Source organism: Mixophyes fleayi, chromosome 2 (genome assembly GCF_038048845.1).
Source record: "Mixophyes fleayi isolate aMixFle1 chromosome 2, aMixFle1.hap1, whole genome shotgun sequence".
Classification (NCBI taxonomy): Eukaryota; Metazoa; Chordata; class Amphibia; order Anura; family Limnodynastidae; genus Mixophyes; species Mixophyes fleayi.
The window spans coordinates 8,020,039-8,047,914 of NC_134403.1; the positions used below are offsets into that span (position 1 = coordinate 8,020,039).

At 44.5% G+C, this 27,876-nt stretch overlaps 1 protein-coding gene across 5 annotated transcripts in view; it reads left to right on the forward strand.

Moving 5' to 3' along the window:
* Nucleotides 1-404: 404 nt before the first annotated feature.
* STIM1 (stromal interaction molecule 1) overlaps nucleotides 405-27,876 on the forward strand; it is a 71,412-nt gene continuing 43,940 nt past the window's right edge. For 2 of the 5 annotated variants that reach the window (XM_075198407.1, XM_075198408.1), the window contains exon 1: nucleotides 407-955. In XM_075198407.1, the coding sequence (XP_075054508.1) occupies nucleotides 847-955 (109 nt within the window). In that variant the 5' untranslated portion in view covers nucleotides 407-846. Of the gene's footprint in view, nucleotides 956-1,307; nucleotides 1,334-27,876 lie in introns of those variants that run through there. The other 3 variants (XM_075198404.1, XM_075198406.1, XM_075198405.1) reach the window with 3 other exon arrangements.

The window sequence follows — 27,876 nt, forward strand, 5'->3', positions numbered from 1 at the left end:
TACTCGGTAGTAACACGAGCAGTAATGTCAGTATAAGTACTCGGTAGTAATAATAGCAGTAATGTCAGTATAAGTACTCGGTAGTAACAGGAGCAGTAATGTCAGTATAAGTACTCGGTAGTAACAGGAGCAGTAATGTCAGTATAAGTACTCGGTAGTAATAGGAGCAGTAATGTCAGTAAAAGTACTCGGTAGTAACACGAGCAGTAATGTCAGTATAAGTACTCGGTAGTAATAATAGCAGTAATGTCAGTATAAGTACTCGGTAGTAACACGAGCAGTAATGTCAGTATAAGTACTCTAGTGCGGCCGTCTGATAGTTTCCCGCCTTCTCCAGCTCTGAGGTGCAGCTTAGGCCCCGCCCCCTGCGCCGGTAGCGCGATGACGTTGGGCTACGTCATCGGTGGTGTCGGGGGCGGAGCGTAGAGCCGGAGAGTCAGAGCCGGGGACAGCGGCGTCATAGCCGGAGCAGGAGCCGGAGAGATAGAGCCGGGGGCCGGGGTACAGCGAGGTGTCATGTCTCCATAGCGCCCTGTGTGCTCCTGTCACCTCTCTCTCTGTATTATATCTCTCTCTGTATTATACACAGACAGCCCCTCAGAGGGCAGCACACTGGCATGGACTGGCCCCTGGTGACATTACCTGGCATGGAACGGGCAGAGAGGGACCTGCTGAGCCTCTAAGCTGTGGCCCACCAGTGTCAGTAGGACCTAAGTGTAAGCTCTTGGACCTAGGGCTCTTGTTCCTGTGCATTGTATGGTCTGTGCAGGAGCAGAACAGTTTGGATGCTGCGGGTGAGCTGACCCCACAGAACCTACACGTCTGTATTCATTGTCTCCTGTCACTATGGATCTGTGGTCTCGGATCGTGGTTTGGATTATATGTGCCTCGTTCCTCCAGCATGGGCATGCCGACAAGCCAACAGGGGCCCCGCCGGAGGAGCTCATACTGGCAGGTAAGACCTCCATGAGCCCACATCCAGGTACCCCCATACAGTGTGATGGTTCTGGGGCTCCGCCAGAGGAGCTCATACTGGCAGGTAAGACCTCCATGAGCCCACATCCAGGTACCCCCAGGGCTGCCATCAGGGGGGTACAGGGAGTACAGCAGTATGGGGCCCGGCCGGAGGAGCTCATACTGGCAGGTAAGACCTCCATGAGCCCACATCCAGGTACCCCCATACAGTGTGATGGTTCTGGGGCTCCGCCAGAGGAGCTCATACTGGCAGGTAAGACCTCCATGAGCCCACAACCAGGTACCCCCAGGGCTGCCATCAGGGGGGTACAGGGAGTACAGCAGTATGGGGCCCGGCCGGAGGAGCTCATACTGGCAGGTAAGACCTCCATGAGCCTACATCCAGGTGTCCCCATACAGTATGATGGTTCTGGGGAGCCGCCAGTACTGCGGAGCGATGGGGGTATTGGTAAAGTTGCTGCTAGGGTTAGGTTGGATGATCTATAAATAACTAGATCTCTGCAGGATGGAGTTTGTATTATATGTACATTATATAGATGCTTCATGTCCAATGGAAGAGTCACCTCTGAGGTGACTGACCACCATCCAGACTGATATGGATTTTATTCTCCTGTACTTTGCTTCAGTGGCTCAGTAAATACACATTTCATCAGCCTTCTGTAGAAAGCATGCAGATTGCAGACCTGCCTATAGCTGCCATGTCAGAGCTTTCCCATGTATTTTGCATATATTAATTTTGCAGTCTTCTATCAGGTAACAGAATATGGGGGTGCTGGTGAACTGGCTGCGTTTTCTTTGGCTTAGTGCTGAAACGTATAGTTTGAGTTCCCTTTATCTGCTGGTATGTGCTGCAATATCCTGTACTGAGCAGCTTGTTCCTCTGCTTTACTGTCTTCCTGCTCACAAGTACACCAAGAACAGATCATGGCTCCATGCTCGTTACACAAGAGATGTACAGCTCATTCCCCATGGGCCGTGCTCCTGCCAGATTCTAAGATGTTCTCTAAACAGACAACTTGTGTATAAAGAGCAAACTTTCTGCAATGTGTTGTCCTGGAATTGGAGCCTGAGAACACCCCCAGGGGGACGTGATCTGGACAAATGATGACACAGAATGTTTCCAGAGACTGTTAATGATCCTTACCCCATCCATCAATAGATATAGGGGTAATGCAGGCAGTCGGAGGACACGCAATGTGTCTACCAAGGAGTGAAGTTCTACTTCACGGGCAGGTTATGTGGTGTAATTATAAGTATCTAAAATTATACCATTGTGTCCTATATGTAGCTCCAGCTGAAAATAGTCTTCATTCGTCAGTCAGTCAAATTTAGGAGCCAGTTGGACTATTTTCTACAGCTAGGTCTCTATATGCAGCCGTCCCCTAAAGTTTGGTGTCTGCAGGGAAACTTCGCTGCTGTTAATGTGTTTGTCCAGTCTGGGTGTTCAGAGCTGAGACAAATGTTCCACCTGTCTGATTCCAGAAGGACATGTGCGTTCTTGTACGGGTCATTTATCATTCACAGGGCAAGTGCAGGCCATGCCGACTGCTTAATTGTTGTGCAGAGTGTCCCTACGTCTCACTCACATGAGCTAACTCAAGCTGGGATCCCATTACTGAGCAGTGGTATTTCTCAGGGTTAAATTGGCTGCGCCCGGTTTATTTTTCTGTACGTAAGAACTAGCGGAGGCTTCAGATGTGATTATAGGATTAATGGTAACTGTGTAACGTGGACTAGACACACCCCACCTTAAAGCAGTGCTGAAAAATGCAGGGGGTCAGAAAATCAGAGCTCCGTGCAGACATTTTCATCATCATCATTTATTTATATAGCGCCACTAATTCCGCAGCGCTGCACAGAGGACTCGCTCACATCAGTCCCTGCCCCATTGGAGCTTACAGTCTAAATTCCCTAACACACACACACACACACACTCACTGAGAGAAACTAGGGTCAATTTGATAGCAGCCAATTAACCTACCAGTATGTTTTTGGAGTGTGGGAGGAAATCGGAGCACCCGGAGAAAGCGCACGCAAACACTGGGAGAACATACAAACTGCACACAGCTAAGGCCATGGTTGGGGAATCGAACTCATGACCCCAGTGCTGTGAGGCAGAAGTGCTAACCACTGAGCCATTGTGCTGCACAATTTTTAAGGGAACATTCACCAAGTGAGGTGTTATCCATACCATCCAGTCCTATTCTAGCGGTCGTTTATTGTGGTGCAGTTTAGAAAATGAAAGCAAACATTTGGTTTCTGTAGGCAATTCCACCCTTTTGCTTTGTACTGATTTTTATAAGTGCCCCCCTTCCAGTTATACTGGTGATCAATGAGCATAAAATATTCTTAAAGTTGACGAAGGATGATGGTTGTAACAGAATATAGAACGTATACATCCTTGGTGTGTTACGTCAGCTGTTGATATAAAGTATATAGAAAGTGATGTGCCCCAAGCTACTGGTTACTTGGTGTGTGTGTCATTTCTCCTTAGATTATTGATATAACTGCACTATGACGGGTATAGGTGAACGCTTTCCTGCCACAAGCTTGGCACTGTGCTAATTCCTTATTTACAAGCTGGGCCTCCACCTAACCAGCACCCACTGAGCAAAGCATAACTCGGCCAACCGATACTGTAATGAATTTTTTTATGGATTCAGTATATACTCTACAGTAAGATCAAATAGATTATCATGATAAAATCTAGCATTTGAAGGGTAGCTTTTAGTTGTATTCAGCTGCTTTTGCCCGGCTCTCTGGCTAATTCTCGCTGATGTCTCTGACACACAATAATGTTGTGGATTAGGTAATGCTAAATTCTCTGGTATATGGTTCTTGGGTTCATTACTCCAAGGTGTCATTGTAAATTGTGCTGCAGATTTTTTTGTTTCATTAAAGCTCATTGGCGTAATCTAGTTTTGCAACTTTTTCCCACAACATAGCAAAGCTGCTATTAACCGTGACATGGGTGATTTTTTTTTTTGTATACACCTTTTCTTTGTGTGTTTTGCAGCCTATACTATTTTTTTTTTTTTTTTTTTTAAATAATCTGATGAGAGCAAAAAGCCCCAAACACAAATTGAAAGGAATTCATAAACCGAAGGTTACAATTCTCATGTGTGCATTCAGATTTATACCCATCGTGCCACAGAGTCCTTGGCTTGTTTCGTGGCTCTGCCCGGCCTTGTACAACTCTCTTCACGTCACACTCAAGGGAGTTTGAAACTCTGTGATCCAGGATCCGGCTGTGAAATTGCAGCACAATGTCTGATTTGGGGAGGGGTGGTGGTGGGGGCTCTGGTAGTGTCAGGACGCATTACAGCATCTGATACCTTGACCACTGACATTTTACTTGTTCACCACATTGCTATATCTCTGCTTTATAGACCAAACTGTCTCTAGCTCTTCTGTTAGATAATTTGTAAATCTTCTTGAAAACTGTTTGCTTTGTGCAGGGTGCACTCTACAGAGCTGTGAAACTGACAGCATAATGGCTGGAAGCAACAATACAGAAATGGACGTTTCTAAATCAATTTATAGATTCACAGCAGGTGCTTCAAAGGGTGGGGTTATCCAGAAAGGAAAAACTAGAGAAAAGTCCCCCGTCACACTGCTGTGAACCAGTAAATAATAATGTCTAGAAGCAGCTTTTAAAGACTGCCCTGCTCAAGTGCCTCCTCTCCCAGAAAGCTATCTAGCTAATCCATCTGCAGTGTTGGTTGCAAAGTTTCGAAAGTTAGAAATTCAGGTTGGAGCCCTCAGTGGCTTCCTGTTCAGTCCTCTAGCAGCTCTGCTTCTGAAGATGGAACGCAGTAAAAGTGCTGAGCACGCAGCATAGTTTGTGTGATCTGGAATTAAGTTTTTCAAGATATGTAGTACATTCTGACATTTCAGAACTGTTCTACGGGCCACTTATGAAAATGAGAAGCCCTGCTTGATTGTAAGATCTGCAACCTCAATGCTGCTGGTTTTTGTGTAGGTTAAGATGTTCTAATGCAGGTTGCCCAAATTGGGTCCTATAGCCCAACTTATTCTAACAATCACCATTGAGGAGTCCAGGAAAGGAGTCCGGTAAGCCCCACCCTTTTTGCTGATCAATGGGCTGTTTGTGAGCTGCTTACGTTTGGTAGTGTTGGTCAGCAGGGGAGTAGGTTGTACTGTGCCATCGTGGTCCATGGTAGGGAACTTGGTGGAAGCCATTGTGGGAGAGGCAGAGTGGCAGTGCTTCTGTGACGGCACTGTGCCCGGCGGCGGACTGTGTATGAGTGGCAGTGAGTAGGCAGAACTTCCTAATAGAAAAGGATTTCTGTACTGTACACTGGTGGGGTGGGGTGCGGCAGATGGGTGTTCTCTGGTTCCTGCCTGTATGTGGGACTAGCTTGTAACTGGTTATGGAGGGGCGGCCTGATTGACATTCCTGGTGTCGGCTAACCAAACCTTATAAATTCATGTAAGATTCCAGTATAAGGCCAAACCCACGTAACCATAATCCTGGTCTGAATTTGCATCAAACACAACAATGTTTTATCACGGTTTGTCTGAAGATATCCCGCTTGCTTATTGGTCCTCATCCCCATTCCTGTTGAGGCGTCTGCCCCATGTACAAAACCTTTGGACACCCCTCCTCTAATAGTACTGCATTTTGGAACATGTTACTTATAAAAGGCAATACCATGGCAGTTCAACATGTGTTTTACATGCATTATTATTTCATGGGCAGCACGGTGGCTTAGTGGTTAGCACTTCTGCCTCACAGCACTCGGGTCATGAGTTCGATTCCCGACCATGGCCTTATCTGTGTGGAGTTTGTATGTTCTCCCCGTGTTTGCGTGGGTTTCCTCCAGGTGCTCCGGTTTCCTCCCACACTCCAAAAACATACTGGTAGGTTAATTGGCTGCTATCAAATTGCCCTAAGTCTTTCAGTGTGTGTGTGTGTGTGTGTGTGTGTGTGTGTGTGTGTGTGTGTGTTAGGGGATTTAGATTGTAAGCTCCAATCGGGCAGGGACTGATGTGAAAGAGTTCTCTGTGCAGTGCTATATAAATAGATGATAATGATGATGTAAAGGGGTCTGACACTAGAACTTTGTTGATAATTTTAGGTAGTGTTTTTCAGAATGTTACTTGCTCCATTTTTTGCGTTTATAGAATGTAAACACATTGGGAAGCCCAAGTGTCATCTGTAAAACACTGGTCAAAACACAAATCAAATGGCAATCAGTATTAGGCCTAAAAAACAAACTTCTGCCGGGCAAACTAATGACCATATCGGTGCATGACGTCCTGACACGAGCTGCCATTAGCACATTATTGCTGAGGCCGACCATAGAGTGATTGACGGCTATTGCACACATTCTATAGTTGTGACTCCTGGACCATGTCATTTCCTCAATAGCTTTTCTGTGTCCCCCAGCGTCTGTTGTGTCTCACTCAAGTATAAAATGCATCTAAGGCTCGTTTACAGATATATGTTGGGGGTTGGGGGGGTTGCTTGCTGCTGTGTCAAAATTGCACTGAAAATGTACCTGCATGTGCTCTCATTTTGGTCCACTTTTTCTCCTGCATTTATTATGTTGTGTATTAAAGTTACCAACATCTGTTTATTGGGCATGTGTACAATTCTCCTCTATTGGTTTCATTGAGGTCTCTGAAGAGTAGAAAAATGCAGTAGTTTGAGAGGTTACAAGATGGACCGGAAACAGAAGCGATTGCATGTGCGTACTTGTATGTGATTGTTACATGGCAACAAGCATGCAGCCAGCGTCCCATAAACCATTCATATGAGCCCTATAACCCTCACACTACAGAAAGGGGGGATGTGGGGTTATGTTTCAGGAGCCTTGGTAATGTAATAGGGCTTTTCCTTTACATTGTTACAGAAACACAGGGGCTTGAGGCCTGTACAACACCAATAGCTGCCGGTATGTGCAGAAGTCTCTGCGTTCTGTTATATAGGACAGTGTTGGCTAACCTGTGGCACTCCAGGTGTTGGGAAACTACAAGTCCCAGCATGCTTTGCCAATATATAGCAGCTTATTGCTGGAAGGGTATGCTGGGACTTGTAGTTTGACAACTCCTGGAGTGTCACAGGTTAGCTAACACTGATCTAGGTAGTAGGTGAAGGACAGTCGTGATGAAAGCTCTGTTCAGCCCTTCACAGAACTCATGTACCTGCTGTGCGTGTCCCAGTAACCTCACTGCTGGGAGTGTGTACCCAATGCTGCAGGTCACTGGGCCGGCGGCTGTCAGGCTATCACCTGATCACATGATCTTAATTGGTTTATAACACAACAGATTGTCTAGTTTGTAACTTTTATTGTTTCCTAAGTGCTCTGCTAGTCAAACCTTCTATTGTGCTTTATAATTCTAGCTTTGTGGTGATCTTCAGTCCAGCATCACCTCAATCAAGATTATTCTCCTCCATAGAGTTTAATGGGATGAACGAATAATCTCTTGTTCTGATGATTCTGGAAGGAAATTCTCATTGAATTGTATATGTAATTTATATATAAATGACCCACATGTGCTGTAGGGAAGCTTTAAGCATGTGTATAATAATAGTCTGTATATATTGTGTATAATAATGTGCTGGTAACACTCTGTTTAAAGTAAGATCAGTATACAAGTTTTTTTTTGTATACAGAGTGCAGAATATCCCCATGACAATCTGTTTAACGCTTGGTATTTTAAACCCCCGGCTCATTCTGTTTACTGCAAGACGCTGTGAGGCTAAAAGGAGAGAAGTGTTGAGGCAAGTACTTTCCAAGTCATGAATAGATTTAGTATTCAGTGCGAGTGTCCTGACTTGTGCTAGGAATGGAGATTTCCGTTTTATGCCCTAATGTTTGTACCTTTCCCCCACCTGCTGTGGGGTCACCTGGGATTACATGTGGTAAACATGTACTGTCTGCCTGGCCTGTGGTTTGTATGTTACCCATATAAATCTCATGTTTCTAATTGCACAACGGAAAGGTTTGTCCAGCACGTGGCTGCGCCCTTAAGAAGAGCTTGGCACACGTAAAACACATACTCTATGTGGTCAGGTTAGTTGCCGTATCCGCCAGGGTCCCCGAGTGTTGTTACAGTCTCTTCTCTTTACCCCTTGGTCTGTTTTATATTGTCCAGCTGGTGCTGACGTCCACGAGAGGATCACAGTCCGGGGATAAGACGAGAACGTAGTGTAGCGCAGGATCCCTACAGCCATCAGGGACCCCGAAAATCTGCTGGATAGTTACATCCATGATAATTACTATTGGGTTAGAGTCTCGGGTTAATTAATGGTGTTCCACCCTGAGCCACATTTTTAATTTTGGGGTGAGTTATACTTTCATTTACTATAGCACCAATCATCCACTCAAGTTTGTTTTAACCAAGTTGCTACAACGGGTAGAATTATGTAGTGTGTAAATTCAACAACTCGTTACCCAGAAATCTGTGGGGAAATTAGACCCTCCTGATTTGGTTGAAACCCACAGGATTTATGACTTCCTCCTTAATGGGAAGCTGATCATAATATATAACTTTATTATGTAATAAAGTAAAACTGTTACAAGAGCCTATTCCCACTTATGTTACATAGGGGTAATAAAGGCATATAAATTATGTGAATATAATAGCATTGTGGTTGTAAAAAGTGTAACTGTCCTGGCAAAATCCTTGTAAAATGCCAATTTGCGATTCCTTATTTTTATGGTGGGTCGGTTAGTTTGTCCTTCTAACACAGGATGTGACCTTCACAAGAACTGTGTTGTTTAATGTCCTTTAGAACAAGAGTCATATTTTTGTATATTTCTGAACAGAGCAGTTCATTGATTTGTCCAGTAAGTGCTCCCGGTAATCTGGGTTGTCTGGTAAACCTGGCTTGTTGGCACGGTCTTAGGGGCCTACACTGAGAATCACCAGACAAAGGAAACCCACCAGATTATTAGACTGGCTACAAATAGTTCTGGCTGTCACTGCGGGTTTGTACTTTACAACTGCCAGCAAAATTCCACTATAGCTTCAGTAGAGCCGCGTGTGCTGGATGTTAGAGCAGATTGGCAGAGTCTACCCGTGTATTAATATCACGTAATGTAGCGTCTGTAGCGGCTGCATGCCAGTGTAAGAGGAGCCATGCCCTCAGCGTTCTCTGTGGAGACCAGGCCTGTAAACGCCAGACAGCTTACTCTGATCAACTGGCTGACTCCCTGTTTGAGCTGTTTTCTTCCTGTCAGGTGCTGGTCTGTGGGTTTCTAGTACTCCAGAGAGGTGTTAGGTGTGTGTGTGTGTGTGTGTGTGTGTGTGTGTGTGTGTATATACACACATACATACATGGGTGCCCAAAGCTCATTGATGCGTGTGGGGTTGAAAGACTAGCCTGTCTGGTCCAGTTCCACAGAACAGCTACTGTAGCACAGATTGCTGAAAAAGTTAATGCTGGCTATGATAGAGAGGTGTCAGAACACACAGTGCATCGCAGTGCACATGCTGTGTGGCCGTGTGTGTGTATATAATAATACACAATAATGTCGGGAGGAGGGTGGAGGTTTAAGGCACTGAACTGACCAGTACCTATCCTTGGGCCTGATTCATTAAGGTTCTCGAATGAAGAGGATTCTCACTTCAGTCTCCTGGACAAAACCATGTTACAATGGAAGGGGTGCAAATAAGTGTTCTGTTTTACACATAAGTTAAATACTGACTGTTTTTTCATGTAGCACACAAATATCAACTTTAAATTTCAGTGTACAAATAAGCTATCAAGTATTTGTGTGTTACATGAAAAAACAGTCAGTATTTAACTTATGTGCAAAACAGAATACTAATTTGCACCCCTTCCATTGTAACATGGTTTTGTCCAGGAGACTGAAGTGAGAATCCTCTTCATTTGAGAACCTTAATGAATCAGGCCCCTTGTACCTATCTGGGTGTTCTTTACTGATTTATGCAGACTTGCATGATGCACATCTTCATGTCATTGACCACACGAGCGTTACGATCTGTTAATGAGTCACTGAGCACAGTAAGTAAAATAATTCAGTTTTAACCAATGTCTGATTTTCTCTATATCTGCATGGAAAGCGTTGTGACTGTAAGAGAGAGCGTCTGTATGAACTACATCAAGGATAGTAATATGTCCAAAATCATGGCCTTACCAGTGGGTTTATCATATCACAGGGCCCAGGCACAGAAGCTATCACAGCTGACCATGAGCGGGGGCTCCTGCGGGCCCTTATGCTAATGCCACACGTGGTAAGGGACAGGACTTCCAATGAATACTCCCTACATCAATAATACCTTCCTGGCCCTCGCACTTGGTTTTGATCCAATATGTGATATTCAGTGTATACATTTGAAATGTGCAAATATTGACTATAAGACATTGTTTGTCTAAGCAGCTCCGTTATATACAGCTATAACACCTATTGACTGACTGTTATAGTAGTCCTTCTGCTCCGTCACTTGTAGGATGTATCACTAGATGTATTCTATGTCATGTGATGTCCAGGCGAGATCGGTGGGACATCGAAGCTCTGTTCTCAGTCTCTAGTATGTGCTGAGTGTTTATTGTGTTACTATTGAGTGGTTTCCTTTATGTGTCAGATAAGAGGGGTTAAGTACCTTGTGTTAAACAAAGGGCTCAGTCTATCTACTCTGCGTAATGCAGGCACCAGCGTGAGAAGTCTAACTCTGGTGTTATATTATTCATTACTACCTTACTGATATATTCTGTGCATCTTAATCTTTTACATAAGATTTTCCCATTACATCCAGTCACATTGCAATATATAGAGCAAATTCCTGTGTCCCGGTTATTCCACATCAAATCAACACAGGGGAGTAAATGTAGTAAGCTGAGCTTTTCTGGCGGATATTAAAAACTAATCAGATTCTAGATATCATTTATTTAGTACATTCTACAAAATGACAGCTAGAATCTGATTGGTTGCTATAGGCAACATCTCCACTTTTCAGACCCGCCGGAAAACTCTCAGCTTGATACATTTACCCCAGGATTTCAATCTGACCTTTTAAAATTATAATGAAATTTGAAATATTAAATGCTGCCATGGGTGTAAACCCCCAAATCTTAGGCTGATATGTGCACTGGTTTTGAAGCTTTGCTCCTTTTAAAGTTGCAATTTTTGTAATGAAAAATGAATTTACATCTTTTTATAAATTGCATTTGTATCACCCAATTGAGCTAGAGTTGGGCAAGGTCTCATTTTAAACCTCTATGGGCTTTCATATGATATATAACCAGCAGTATGTTTCAATAAAAATGTAAATTGTAACATTTTCAAAATCAAAATTTTCTCAAAAAGCCATAGTTTAAAATTTATGAAAAACATCTCAGAAATTGTTCATACTGTTGTTAATAAATCCCCAGAGTTTTATTATGAGATCATAATGGGATCATCTGCTACAGGAGCTGTCAGTTTGAACTGTTTGCTAAAATAATGCAAATGAGAACTATCTCGGCCTGTTCATTACTTTAAATGTATCTCCTTAAACAATCCCTTTGATGTATATTATGTACAATGACACAGTATGTTTATACTGAAATATATAAAACATTTGTGATAATTTCATGTCTATCACATATTATAAGGAATCTTATTACAGATCATTACCATTTGGTGCTGCTGCTCTGGATGGATGGTCTACTTGATGGGCTGGAACTGGCTGAAGGCTTCATCTGTTTTTAGTATTCCCATATCAGACAGGGTGGACATTCCACCTGTGGAGTTACTGGATTCACCTTACACAGAACATCTACCATAGTAATCCATAAAACATCCGGCTTCCTGGGTATGATAAAGATGGTGATGGACCAGCTGGATGGAGGATGTCACTTTCACCTCATCAATGTTTTCATCTTTCTCCAGAATAAATACCAGCCACCATTTGTTGTCACAGACAGCAGTTACATACCCTCTGATGTCAGCAAGTGGCAGCTTTTCTTGGGATGTTGTCACTGTCTGTTACAATTTTTGAGAAGGATTTATTAACAGTATGAACAATTTTTGAGTTGTTTTTCAAAAACTTAAATATGGCTTTTTGAGAAAATGAAAATTTTGATTTTGAAAATTTTACAATCTTAATTTTTATTGAAATATACTACTGTTACATATGATATGAAAGCCCATAAATATTAGGCCCTGTGCAACTCTGTGAAACTCAATTAGATGAGCTACAAATGCAATTTAAAAAAAATGTTAAAAGCAAAATTTTCATTAAAAAAATTGCAGCTTTAACTATATAACTTCAAAACCAGTGAATATATCGGCCTAAGATTTGGGAGGTTTCCTTAACACCATTGGTGCATTTAATATACCAAATTTAATTGAAATTAGAGAATGTAAGGTAGAATTTTTTCAAAAACTGTGTTGTTTTGATGTGGAATAACCCGTGAGTGAAGACAAACATTGGAGGGTTGTACCCGAGTTTGACGTGTCCAGTTCTCCTAGTGACACAGAACAGACTTTACTGGTACTGGAGAACGGACCATAAGAAGAAGTCCAGCACAAGTCCTGATGGAACGGATGGTGGGCAGGATGGTCCATTCTACTACAGGACACATTGAGAATTGGTGGGTGTGGTCTGTATTTTGGATACAGATGGACAGAACATCCAGACGAGTGTTGGAGTGATAGTTATCTGGTTAATCCTGCAGGTAGATTTGTTATTACTGGTAAAGTAACAGTTACTTAAGTACTTAATTGTTCATTTATAATGGTCCGCGGCGCTGGACAGTCAGTGTCACAAATCCTACAAATCGCGCAGAACAAGTACATCTGAGGCTGGTGCCCCCCTCATACACCCCCATCTATCTGTCCTTTCTTCCCATTAGAGTGATAGAGGTTGGTGAAACCTTTAATTCCTTGTATTTCTGCTTGAGCCAAAATGGAATTTATTTCCGTCTAAGTCTATATAAAAAGTCTGATTAACCCTGTCCTGACCAGGTCTCTTCTGTACGACCCTGGCCCCCTCACCCTTAGCTGGGGTACATAAATACGCTCCGTGACACCTTATTAAGCATTTTTATTTGGCAGAAGAGGTCGCACAGATAGCACATGATAAACACCTTGACCCATTCAGTATCTGTAGTTGCCAGTAATGCCGGAGCTGTTTACACAACCAGTGGATGATCAGAGGATCACGCACGTCAGCTTATTGTGGTACTGAGTGTATTGCTGCTATCCGTGCACTAAGATTGTACGCAGACACTCTGCTTCAGTGGGTTACATGAATCTCTCGCTGTGATCTGAACCCTCCTATGTCCAATCCTTTCCCAGAAGCAGGATAATTGTTCTGGGATTCTTCATGGCTTTCAGAGAAAGCACTTATCGTTCCTCGCACATTCACTTCCCATGGTGGATAAAACTGGCTTAATATGAAAATATAATCTATGGTTTATCTCTGTTAGTGATAATATATGCACATAGGAACTAATAACTTTTTTATTCCTGCTTGCTTGAAATATCGTCTTTCACGAGCAGGACCCTCTACCCCACATCAGCACCTCCTTCATCACCCTCGTCTGCACTTCTTCTGTTTAATGTGTGATTTGTATTTATGATTTGTTGTTCTGACTACGATGCTGCAGAGTTTTGTGGTGCCTCACAAAAAATTATGGCAGCCATAGTATGATGGTAACAGTGGCCCCCAGTGGTCCACTTATCATGGGGGTGAAAAGATGCTGATCTGCCCTGTTCTGTTTGCAGAACAGTAACTTTTTGCTGTAGAGATTCTGCGAGACATTAGTTTATTTTATTGTCTGAAGTCCTCTTTGAAACAATCTGTCCCTGCAGCAACAAAGGTGATGATTGGGCATAATATTGGCTTCCTAGCCTTTCACCACACCATGGGGGGACATGTAGGAAAGTGATGTAAGTTAGTAATTCAGATTTCCTATTTTATCCTGTTGGAATAAATATCCTCGGCTGTGTTTATTTCCTTGAAGGATGTTTGGAAGTTGGGAGAGGCCCGTGTGCCCTGGGGGTTGCTGCAGGTACTGACCGTGCACGCATAAGTCACCGGCTGGTGGGATTTTTATCTTGAGCTATTTTCAGACCCCCCCCCCAACAAGGGTGAAATGTCTGACATAGTTCTCTGAGTGCTCTGCAGGAGGAAGGAGCGTGCAGCTGAGTGAGAACGTTGTCCTAACGCGCTCTACTGCTACAATGTTCACCATAGTGGTGAGCTGAAGAGTGTGACGACATCCGTCCTATGTCCCATCCTGCATCTTCTTCTTCTTTCATCATTAACACTTTAATCTCTGCAGCCCCTCACTAAAGCCATTGCCCCGGTCAATGTTCCATCTGATTATTTTCTGTAGCTTGATATGTTGTCATATTTATACTTCCATCCAATCATCTTTCTGTTCTCACAGCTCTAGCGGACAACTGTACAATCCCGTTATATAAGTAGCGTAAAGGGGGGGCAGCTTTTCAGTTTTACTTTTAAATCTTCATCCGCTTTCTTTTTTTGTTTTTGTATGGCTCCTAGTTTTTAAGAACTGTTTGTTTTTATCTTTATTTTCACTGCGTCCAGCCCTCTCCTCTGCCCCCGTAGTATACACTGAGCGGGAAAGCAGAGGTGGCGTAATACATCCCCTTTATCCTACCACAGCAGAGACCACTAAGGATGTCTCCGTCATTGATGAGTAGCCACTATATTACTACCATAGACTTTGTTTCTTTACATATTCCTGTAACCTGTTCCTGTGTGGGTGCAGTTGTGTTCTGTATAGAGGAAACGCAGTTTCCCCTTGCCCCCATACTCTGTACAGATGTGATATAGATACGTACAGGGACATGGTTGGTTAGTTCTAGAACTAGCTCTAAATTTATGTTTAAAAAGGAAAAATTTAATTTTCTAATAATAGAATATAAATCCTTTAAGAATATAAATCATTTGTTATATATTAGATGATGTCTTGCCACACATCTAATCTTATAACTGCTCCTGTATCTTGTGTCTATTCAGTTACAGCCTCTAGGCAGGGTTATCTGGACTCTATAAATAACTCTTAATTAGAGACTTCATATATTGTGCCCTAGGGAGACAACTTGCTTTTCTGGGTCACTGATTTTTTTTTTTTTATTAATCTCGTTTACTGCAAACTTTTTGTAAGGTGTCGGCGTGTAGGATTAGCCATCGTCTCTACACCTCCTGCGACATTGATTTATTTTAAGTTACCATCTGTTTCTAAGTTTCAGTTTTCCCCTTTAGTCTCCCCAATTCATTCATTAATGATTTATACCTGGGACACACCTGTGTTTACACCAAACATGTTTACGTGTAAGTACTCTCCATGCAGATGTCCCATGTTGTATTCTGGAGGAGTTTGAACCATTGCACCACACAGCACAGAGTTTATTATATCTTTTTATCCCGGTCCACCACAACATTTAAACCACCTTCCTAGTATTGTGTAGGTCGAACCAGCTCTGATGCGGCATGGACTCCATCCGACCTCTGAGGGTGTCCTGTGGTATCTGGCACCAAGACGTTAGCAGCAGTTCATTTAACCTATAAGTTGCGACGTGGGGCCTCCAAGGCTCGGACTTGTTCTTCCAGCACATCCCACAGATCCTCAGTCGGATTGAAATCACTGAAATTTGGAGGCCAAGTCAACACCTTGAAATCTGTCATGTTCCTCATCCCATTTCTGAACAATGTTTGCAGTGTGACAGGGCGCATTATCCTGCTGAAAGAGGCCACTGTCATCAGGGAATACCGCTGCCATGAAGGGGTGTACTTGGTCTGCAACAATGTTTAAGTAGTTTGTACGTGTCAAAGTGACATCCACATGAATGTCAGGACCAAAGGTTTCTAGCAGAACATTGCCCAGAGCATCACACTGCGTATTTCCAATAATATACATAACTTCTAAATATTGAGGGAGGCTCTGCTATCTACTGTCCTGAGTCCTGTGACATCTTATAAATGAGGAGGAGACAGATGTAGGTGGCACACTAGTAGTTTACAAAGAGAGGTGTCTTCGGCCGCTGCAGGGAAGGGTAATGCATGGAACAATGACAGTCTGTGAGAACTGATGGGAAAGTTCTTTCCACGTTATTGACTATATCTATGGACATTGATTTACTGTTCTCAGTCCTTCAGATACATTGGGAGAACCCAGCTTCTGTCATCCAGTTGTTTCCTCCTCCACAGGTCTCCAGAACAGACACCCTGCGAAATCTGTCACACGTTAAATATAGCACTTTTAATCCTGCGGTTACTGGAGTTGCCCCTAGAACTGTCCGTACACCTCTCAGACTGTGATCAGCAGGGAGCTCAGTCCGCTCTCTGGTTACCACATGAGAGGATGTGTTGTGAGCTGTGGAGTGTATTTCCTGCACACTAGGGTGTGGGGTGTAGACTCCTCGCCCTCTTTCTTCCGCTAATTACTGGCTGATTTGTTGATGGAGTTAATGAACAGTGCCTTGCTGGATTGTATGACCAGAATGTGACTCTGAAATAACTATAGTTCTGATACGTTGAGACAGAACTCCCGATGCCATTTAGAACAGGTCACCCATACAGATGGTCTGTAAACCTTACACAGTGTCCTGATATGTATGTGGAGACCTCTGCTCTGTGTGATGTGGGGTTACCTTAGATACAGTATACACAACGTGTAACAAACATTATGTATCTAGGAGTCTCCTAATCCTCTGAATAGCTCACAGTTCTGTGTATTCTACACTTGTGATTGGTGTTTAGGTCCCTCAGCCATTGTCCTCACAAAGTGTTTTTATTTACTGTTAATAACAGCATGTAAGTGGTTATGGGATGACCCCATACATTGCTCCTTGTGTGCTGTCTGCTCTGTTTACTAGGGAATGCATATAGCACACACATCATTTACTTCCTGCACACTGGGTATAATGAGAGAGTGAAGGCTTCCATGCCATGTAGGGAGCGTTGGCAGGTGGGTAGGAGAAGAGGCGTTGGCGGTTTTATCCAACTACAAGAAGCGTTTGATCCCACTCTGCTGCTTTCTGTCTCCTGGAAGAAGGAAAAGACGGGAATCAGGACATGTGAGCGTCCACGGTGTCCTCTCCTGCACATGTATGGGGGATATATTACATATCTACAGAGTATTATTAGTCAGAGCCAGCCCTGTGGGTGTTGGCGGGTGGGGCGTGTAATTGTGGTGACTGGTGGGTGTCGGGTTCCTGTGCCTGCAGGAAGTGGCAAGTTACAAAATCCACTTCTCAAGTAAACGTTGTATTGGTTCCTTGTGATGATAGAAGCTGGAAGGTTTTATGACCTCTCTCTGCTACAAGGGAAATCACAGTGGCTGAAATGCCGGCCGGTAAAAGCAGATCCTCGTGTCTGACATCAGTGAAACGAGGGAGGATAGGACTGGTCATTGATGATAATACCACGCTGTCTACCTGAGGGTGGGGATTGTGCCTAGGAATGTGTTTTATTAGGAATCTACCTGATTCGTGGCTCCTGCAGGGCTTTAAATGTGGCCTTTGTTGTATCCTGACCAGTAATACTGGTTAAATATCAACATTAAATGTTTGCAAATGGCAAAATTGGTCAAGGGGAAACTAATAATGTGCATGAAAACCAATAAATTCATGAGATGTTCAGGTCTTAATGGCCACAAGATTTTCATTTTTTATGTACATTTTTTAAATTACACAAGAAACAGACCTATAGGGCACTAATTGTAACTAGGAGGAATCTGCAACTTCCGAAAAGGACAAATGGCAAATAAAGTAGCACCAAAGTTTTACATGTTTAGAATAAACATAAATAAAATATAAATACTGAAATATAACTATCAATAAATTATAACTAATTGTAATCAATGCTCTCCCCACCACACCGGGACCCAGATAGGTGTTGCGGAGTACTCAGGGTAATGGGGAGTATATGATCTAACCCAGGGGTAGGCAACCTGGGGCTCTCCAGGTGTTGTGAAACTACAAATCCCAGCATGCCTTGCCACCTATCTGCTGGTTATCTACTGGCAAAGCATGCTGGGACTTGTAGTTTCACAACACCTGGAGAGCCGCAGGTTGCCTACCCCTGATCTAACCGCTCCTGCCACCAGACTCTGACCCAGAGAAGGAAATCTCCAATCAGAGTCTTGTGTGACAATCTCAAAATGCATCTCAAATGCTGCTGAGCGGCTGATACTTCAGATAACCGGCTTCTATTTATAATAGTACTTCATTGGTGGCGTTCGGAGGTATGAAAGGAGATGATCCTTATCTGCTCTCCTTTTTGTGTAGACAAAAGAGATGCAGCTTAATGGAGGTAAAGAGGAAACCGTGAGTGGATAGAGGGACGTGTAGGGACCAGTGTTAGGAGGTAGCTCACGTAGCAGGAAACGCAGGGGCAATCGGTAGAGCCATGGCGGAATAAACCACATGAATCAATGTTGGAATCGCAGGCATCGTTCTCTGTACCGCTTTGCTTAGTAACTTAATCCCCTAACCTCATGTTTATCCCCATAAAACCATGACACGGGCCAACAGGGGGCTCTCTAAGCATCACAAGGGCTGCACATTATCCTTAATCTCTGTAATAAGTTGTAACAATACATTTAATGGAAGAAAGAGACACCTATCTGTAATAACTTATCAGCAGGGGTTACAGGCTATAACCAATACAGCTGACTATAATGCCGGAAGGTGCTTTAGGCTGCAGGTGAAGGCTCGGGGGGGTAGGTGTCTGTTGCCCATCACTGCTATAACACATACTGCTTCTCCAGGGAGCCCTATGGTGTCATGGGGAAATGTCATTGGGCAGCACGGTGGCTCAGTGGTTAGCACTTCTGCCTCACAGCACTGGGGTCATGAGTTCTATTCCCGACCATGGCCTTATCTGTGAGGAGTTTGTATGTTCTCCCCGTGTTTGCGTGGGTTTCCTCCGGGTGCTCCGGTTTCATCCCACACTCCAAAAACATACTGGTAGGTTAATTGGCTGCTATCAAATTGACCCTAGTCTGTGTGTGTGTGTGTGTGTGTGTGTTAGGGAATTTAGACTGTAAGCCCCAATGGGGCAGGGACTGTTGTGAGTTCTCTGTACAGCGCTGCGGAATTAGTGGTGCTATATAAATAAATGATGATATATAACATTGGCGACACTTTTTATTTGCGTTTTTAAAATGCCGTTTTTATTTATTTTTTCGGAGAAGAGCTTTTTAATTTATTCCTTGCACTCCGCAAGCAGATTAAGGTCTATAGCAACATAAAACTGAAAACACTGAACGGAGAGAGACCTTCCCGCAGGCAGGAATGAGCATTATATTATGTCTCCTGGTCTGAGAGAGATGAAAAATGGTGTGTGTGTGTGTATGTATATATATATATATAATGTGTGTGTGTGTGGTAAACATATTACATACGTACTCTGTAAATCTGCCAGGACATGAATGCATGCTGCCTTCTGTCCAGACAATCCTGACTGTTGCGTATGATTTGCTGCTCCATAGCATAATTATATATGTACAGAATCTACTATAGTCATGCTGAGGTCATACAATCTAACACACAGGGGAACCGTTCATGAGATCTGTCTCGGATCCTGAGTTGGTACCCGCCCTTTCTATATATGGAATAATCTCAGTCATGGTTGAATTAATCAAATAAATAGTGTCTCGGATAAACGGACTTCCTTCTACCTCGTGGGATCTGTTTGCCTCTCCATTTATAAACACTATTGCAACATCTTTCCCTTACCAACCTAGAAGAACTCTCCTGCCGTGTCTGGCTGTCCTCATTATATAACGTGGTGGGTTAAATTGTGAGAACGAGGCGTCTTCTGGGTAACAGCAGGACTCAGTATTTCAGGAATTCTTACCATGTTTTCAATATGTCATTTTTTTATTTTTTATTTTTTTTATGCACATACAAGTGTTATTACACTTGGCATTTTCATCTTTAGGTACTTAAAGGGATCCTCATGGTAAGAGAGGGGAAACAATGGATTGCTGATGGAAAAGTGTAAGGAATGGCTGTAGGATTTTTCTGTTGGGCATTGTTTGCTAATAACTCCAATGTGTTATATGCAATATTTCCTTATTGGAAATTGCATGAATAAGGGTTTATTTATTGTAGGGTAATTTCTTATTGTCTGTTTTACACCTGTATGTGGTGAATTGCCCCTCTGTGTGTAGGGAGTTGCCCTGTCCTGTGTTTTGCCCCCCTCTGTGTGTAGGGAGTTGCCCTGGCCTGTGTTTTGCCCCCTCTGTGTGTATGGAGTTTCCCTGGCCTGTGTTTTATCCCCTCTGTGTGTAGGGAGTTGCCCATGCCTGTGTTTTGCCCCCTCAGTGTGTAGGGAGTTGCCCATGCCTGTGTTTTGCCCCCTCAGTGTGTAGGGAGTTGCCCTGGCCTGTGTTTTGCCCCCTCTGTGTGTAGGGAGTTGCCCATGCCTGTGTTTTATCCCCTCTGTGTGTAGGGAGTTGCCCTGGCCTGTGTTTTGCCCCCTCTGTGTGTAGGGAGTTGCCCATGCCTGTGTTTTGCCCCCTCTGTGTGTAGGGAGTTGCCCTGGCCTGTGTTTTACCCCCTCTGTGTGTAGGGAGTTGCCCTGGCCTGTGTTTTGCCCCCCTCTGTGTGTAGGGAGTTGCCCTGGCCTGTGTTTTGCCCCCATCTGTGTGTAGGGAGTTGCCCTGGCCTGTGTTTTGCCCCCATCTGTGTGTAGGGAGTTGCCCTGGCCTGTGTTTTGCCCCCCCCCCCCTCATTGTGTAGGGAGTTGCCCTGGCCTGTGTTTTGCTCCCCTCATTGTGTAGGGAGTTGCCCTGGCCTGTGTTTTGCCCCCCCTCATTGTGTAGGGAGTTGCCCTGGCCTGTGTTTTCCTGCCTTTGACCGCTGTAATAAAATAAATGATCACTATATTGACACACTGGATGGGTCTCCTGTCCTCTAAACCCAACTAGCTCAGTCCTCTGTCTCACAGACCCTCAGATTAACACCTGACAGCTTTGTATAGTGCGCAGACCAGAGCTGTCTCTATAACCAGGGTTATAATCCAGAGATAGCGGTATGTACGGGGGAAGGGGGATTAGTGCCGTGCCCATCACCTGGATCTCTGCATGCAGCTGGTGCCATAGTTCACTGCCGAGAGTAAAGTATTCCTGGGTTTTAGTAAAGTCTGACATCATCTGGCTCTGTGCACTGGGCTGCAGAAAGTAAGGCACAGAGTGTAATGATGTGACAGCAGATGGACCCATGGAGCCTCCAGGTTAATTAACCGGAATGAGGCCTCTTGTAATAGATGTCACTGTCCTCCTGGCAAGTAGGTGACCTGGATCGAGAAAGTTTCATCTTTTTCTTTTATAACTTACAAGCAGCGATATCTCTGATTCAGCGTGTGACATGTGGAAGTGTTGTGCGCCTCCCAGTACCTGCAGAAGCATCTTCCTGTAGATGGGATGTTTCACCGTCAAATAACTTTATTGTATTGTCTTATACATATGCGTCTCTGGCATTGCTGCCGTATGGTCAGAAGCAGCTCTGCTGAGCATGTAACTGTATTGCTGTAAACCACGGCAGGAAGACAAAGCAACGTGCTTAGTAAAAGTTGCACAAATGCGCATACAAGCTAGTTCAGTTATCTGAAAGCACAAGACCCATTTTAAACATTTTTCCAAGATTGCACAATCAATACCACAAACAATTGCTGAGTTTTGGTTGGGACATAGTCCTGATGTTTGCATGGTAGTGAATATTACCAATGATCCTCGTTAGGAGAGGTTAATACTGTGCTGGCCATCCGGATTGGAAGCTTTACCACATAAAATGTCTATATTTCTAAACCCACAATCGACAAAGAAAACCCGGCATTGACTTCACAGTCTGTTGTATGTAAATAATCCATAAAATACCAATAAGCCCGTAAGTATACTTAGAAAAGGATCAGGTTTGCTGCTTAATTTAGGAAGTTATTGTGTATACATAAATAGGTTAAAAGTAAACAAACCCATATAACCCTTGATCCTGATCAATAATAATCACAAATTTTATAATAGATCACCTATAGTGCACTAATAGGAAAAAAAAAGTTATCTCATATTTGATGTTATATACGGTGATCAAACGTTTGTTTCACATGAGATCAGAGTCAGTCCACAATCCAAGACACAATTGTCTATTGCAATCCACAAAGCTGTTATGACTTCTAAACCGCACCTTTATATGATTCATAGACCCTTATTAGTCACGATTAGTTAAATATTTTAGCCATCTTGAGGGCAATAGAGAGAGATAACTCATCAATATTGCATCTGACTCATATAGTCCTACAGACGGTTTGGGCTCCGCCTCCTAGAGCTACATAACGAGTTTGTCTTCTGAAATAGAAACTATTCTCTGTCCGTTGTAAAAGTCGTACCCCACTCTGGGCTTGTATAAAAGGAGTTGTGCAAAGGAAGTGGTGGGATCCAACCGGACCTTGAAAATCGATCCAAACAGCAAGTTGGCATCTAATTCTGTGATCACAGTTGTGGCCGGGTCCCCCGTGTACCAGCCGCCGAATGAGCAACAGGGTACACTAGCAGCAACAGTTACCCAGAAGGATCCCGGTTCTGGATGCCCGATAAGGAGACCAGTGGTGGCAGCATTTGTAAGCCCCTCCTACTGCGGTTAGATTGCACATTTGGGATAACAAAAGGGACTGGTGGGAAAGTAATCCCAGCCGGTTCCCTGTAGCAATGGACAGGGTGGCCTAGGCGGTCCATCCTGTCACAACAGTGATTGGAGTTCCACTGACACGTTTCTCTACTGTGAATGTGTGGTTTCCTCTGAGATGACCATATAAAAAGCTTTCAGCCATAGTGACATATTAGGCGCGTTTTGTTTCTCCGGAGGTGGCGTTTTCCCCATAGCGCAGGGGTGATGTCTTTCAATTTCCTGATGTTTCTTACAGGCTGATTGGTGGAGAATGGGTGGAAGTCTCCATATAACTTCACTGTTACTCCTTCCTCCTTATGATCTCGGTGCAGGTATGAGGTTCCTCAGCAGTGAGAGTACCGTCACTGTGCCCTAAAGGAATAATGACGTTCCTCAGCAGTGAGAGTACCGTCACTGTGCCCTAAAGGAATAATGACGTTCCTCAGCGGTGAGAGTACCGTCACTGTGCCCTATAGGAATAATGACGTTCCTCAGCGGTGAGAGTACCGTCACTGTGCCCTAAAGGAATAATGACGTTCCTCAGCGGTGAGAGTACCGTCACTGTGCCCTATAGGAATAATGACGTTCCTCAGTGGTGAGAGTACCGTCACTGTGCCCTATAGGAATAATGACGTTCCTCAGCGGTGAGAGTACCGTCACTGTGCCCTATAGGAATAATGACGTTCCTCAGCGGTGAGAGTACCGTCACTGTGCCCTATAGGAATAATGACGTTCCTCAGCGGTGAGAGTACCGTCACTGTGCCCTATAGGAATAATGACGTTCCTCAGCGGTGAGAGTACCGTCACTGTGCCCTATAGGAATAATGACGTTCCTCAGCGGTGAGAGTACCGTCACTGTGCCCTATAGGAATAATGACGTTCCTCAGCGGTGAGAGTACCGTCACTGTGCCCTATAGGAATAATGACGTTCCTCAGCGGTGAGAGTACCGTCACTGTGCCCTATAGGAATAATGACGTTCCTCAGCGGTGAGAGTACCGTCACTGTGCCCTATAGGAATAATGACGTTCCTCAGCGGTGAGAGTACCGTCACTGTGCCCTATAGGAATAATGACGTTCCTCAGCGGTGAGAGTACCGTCACTGTGCCCTATAGGAATAATGACGTTCCTCAGCGGTGAGAGTACCGTCACTGTGCCCTATAGGAATAATGACGTTCCTCAGCGGTGAGAGTACCGTCACTGTGCCCTATAGGAATAATGACGTTCCTCAGCCGTGAGAGTACCGTCACTGTGCCCTATAGGAATAATGACGTTCCTCAGCCGTGAGAGTACCGTCACTGTGCCCTATAGGAATAATGACGTTCCTCAGCCGTGAGAGTACCGTCACTGTGCCCTATAGGAATAATGACGTTCCTCAGCGGTGAGAGTACCGTCACTGTGCCCTATAGGAATAATGACGTTCCTCAGCGGTGAGAGTACCGTCACTGTGCCCTATAGGAATAATGACGTTCCTCAGCGGTGAGAGTACCTATTTATCAGACTGTTCCGTGTCCTCCTTACCTGGAGACTGGGTGAATATGGGACAGATAGTATTATATAATATAGAATGAGGAAACAACAGTGTCAAACTCCTGCATAACAATCACATCTATTATTGCGTGTAACATTCTTTCCGTAATGTGATTCTTGTGTTGACGCAATTATAATCCTATCACAGGAACCTGTTGTTATCCTTTATTTATTGGCTGCCACATGAGGTCCACAGCGCCGTACAGAGGGAAAACAACAAGACAGTACATTGTATAACAGTACAAGTAGGAGGGGCTCTGCTGAAGCTTCCACCGGCACCTAGAACCACTTCCTTCTGGGTAACTGTTGCTGTTAGTGCACCCCCTGTTTGTAGTGTGACCGCGTGTAACAGAGTACTGTACTCCCCTGTCTGTACGCTGGGCTGGTCTGTAGTGTGACCGTGTGTAACGCGCATCTCACAGAGTACTGTACTCCCCTGTCTGTACGCTGGGCTGGTCTGTAGTGTGACTGCGTGTAACACGCATCTCACAATCATGTGTACTCCTCTGTCTGTACGCTGGGCTGGTCTGTAGTGTGACAGCGTGTAACACGCATCTCACAATCATGTGTACTACTCTGTCTGTACGCTGGGCTGGTCTGTAGTGTGACAGCGTGTAACACGCATCTCACAGAGTACTGTACTCCTCTGTCTGTACACTGGGCTGGTCTGTAGTGTGACAGCGTGTAACACGCATCTCACAGAGTACTGTACTCCTCTGTCTGTACACTGGGCTGGTCTGTAGTGTGACTGCGTGTAACACGCATCTCACAATCATGTGTACTCCCCTGTCTGTACACTGGGCTGGTCTGTAGTGTGACTGCGTGTAACACGCATCTCACAATCATGTGTACTACTCTGTCTGTACGCTGGGCTGGTCTGTAGTGTGACCGCGTGTAACGCGCATCTCACAGAGTACTGTACTCCCCTGTCTGTACGCTGGGCTGGTCTGTAGTGTAACAGTGTGTAACACGCATCTCACAATCATGTGTACTCCCCTGTCTGTACGCTGGGCTGGTCTGTAGTGTGACAGCGTGTAACACGCATCTCACAATCATGTGTACTCCTCTGTCTGTACGCTGGGCTGGTCTGTAGTGTGACCGCGTGTAACGCGCATCTCACAGAGTACTGTACTCCCCTGTCTGTACGCTGGGCTGGTCTGTAGTGTGACAGCGTGTAACACGCATCTCACAATCACGTGTACTCCCCTGTCTGTACACTGGGCTGGTCTGTAGTGTGACAGCGTGTAACACGCATCTCACAATCACGTGTACTCCTCTGTCTGTACACTGGGCTGGTCTGTAGTGTGACAGCGTGTAACACGCATCTCACAATCACGTGTACTCCTCTGTCTGTACACTGGGCTGGTCTGTAGTGTGACAGCGTGTAACACGCATCTCACAATCACGTGTACTCCTCTGTCTGTACACTGGACTGGTATGTAGTGTGACTGCGTGTAACACGCATCTCACAATCACGTGTACTCCTCTGTCTGTACACTGGGCCATGTTGGGGTTGGCTATGGTGCAGCGTGTGTTTATAGACTGTAAGCTCCTTGTACAATATATCCTTATCTGGGCCTGGAAGGACTCATGGGAAGAGCATCAACCTGTAATAATGACTCAGGGACCTGGCTGGACGCCACGCAGTGCTGGGCCGGGGGCCAGAGGTGGGTATACTCACAAGATGACTTTTCAGATCTTAAAGGATCACACTAAATGCCAAAACTGAAACTTCACATCTGACTTATGAAGGTAAAATACAGATTACTGTTACACTAACATTCCTCTGTGCACATGAGGGGGAAACATATTATGATACTTAATATAGATGCAAAATGTAATTTAAAACAGGTCTGCCTGTAACCGGCGGCTGCTCTCCATTCCTGACTCCTGCGGCAGCTTCCGGCAGACGTGATAACCTCTCTCCTGAGAGTGCAATGTATCTCTGATTATGTATGTAATTCATCTCCGTAATTACTGTCCATTACTTGTTACATGGAAATATCAGGCAGAGTGTGACCCGCTGCAGAATGCCCCACAAGCACCTGACTGACTGGCTAAAAGGACAAGTACAGCCACTATGTAACACTAATGATATAGTAATTATGCTGCAGGTCCCCCTCTGCCTGATATTCAATGCGTGATGGAGAGTAATTAGGAGGAGCCCTTTACCTGGGTACATGTATAGTAAGAAGGTGGATGCACAAGGTGACATGGAGTACTAACTGCATCCTGTGCCATGGCGCTGATACAATGCTGAGTGATGGACAGTGTGCCACCTGTACCCACCAGCCTGAGCCGCAGCGTGGGGCACTGCATGTGTCATGGTGCTCGGTGTTGACCTTATCCTTTTACTTTGCTCATTCTGCCTTGTTGTCCGACATTTATTGCTGGACTTTCTGCTACAGGACTTATCTTGTTCTGTACCATCAACTGCTGAAAATTGTGCCCATTGCTGATTGCCAGTGCCATGTTGGTCTTTAACACTAGTGATTGACAGTGGGTGGTGGCAGTGTGCTGTGCCCTCTTGCCCTGAATATTGTGCCTCTGTGTGGATAATATACTAATACAGGATTTGGTACAGAATCGTTCTCTACAGTTTTGATCGATTACATTTGTAACTTGAATGTGTGTCTCATGCCCTCAGCAGAGTTCTCACCACCACGGTCCTCTGTGGAAAACATCAAACAGCATTTTCTGTCTCTGTAAGTGAAATGTATGTCGGGCCTGTGTTATATAACATTCCTGGAACGTCTAGGCCAGGGTTTCCCAAATCCAGTCCTCAGGGCTCCCTAACAGTGCAGGTTTTACATCTCTCCTTGCTGGAGCACAGGTGTATTCATTACTGACTGACACATTGTAACAGATCCACAGGTGGTCCTAATTATATCACATGTGATCCGGAAAACCTGCACTGTTGGGGAGGACTGGGTTTGGGAAACCCTGGTCTAGGCACATTGTCAGAAGTCACGCACTCCGAAGCTCTCCCCACTAGGTGCAACGTGCAAAGCATTGTGGGCCGGCGACACCAGGGGCTCATGGTGGGCCGGTGTCACCTGCAATGGCGGTCTGTTATCTGGACTGCCTGGGACTTCTGTTGCTTAGATAAGGGGATTTTCTATGATTTGGAGCACCATACATAATTTATACTAAATTAAAATAATGACTCCATTCCCATTCCCTGCCCTAATTAAATGTCTTATCAGTGCTCCTCGCAGCGACTGTAGGAGGAAGTGCTTAGTTTTCATGTCTTTGTGTTCATTGAACGTCAGTGATTACTTTTCTTCTGGTTTTTGGAACTGATGGGTATTTCCAGCTGAGAGATCCCATATACATGTTCTTCCCTCGCGGGTACTCGTCCTCTGTCTGGTATGACATGTATGTATACACTGGCCTAACGCATGTTACTCTGAGCCATCTGCAACAAGAGCTCTGCTGGTGTCATATATATATATGTGTGTGTGTGTGTGTGTGTGTGTCCCTCTGCTCCTGTCCTGCATTTCGAGTGAGAACACATATGTTTCCTTTATTTAATTGACAAGCTAATGTAATGGCCCTCAGAGAGGGAATATGGGTGATTGTACCCATATGTGTACCATGCACTACGCTGCCCGCGATGTACAAGTCTGTGCCCAGTCTCTCTCCTCACACTGCAGTTTCTGTGGCTTCTGTATGTATCTGCATTGCAGAAACCATCTCACTGCCTGTGTATTACTGATACCAGCTCACGGTGTCTCTGCAGGGATTGAA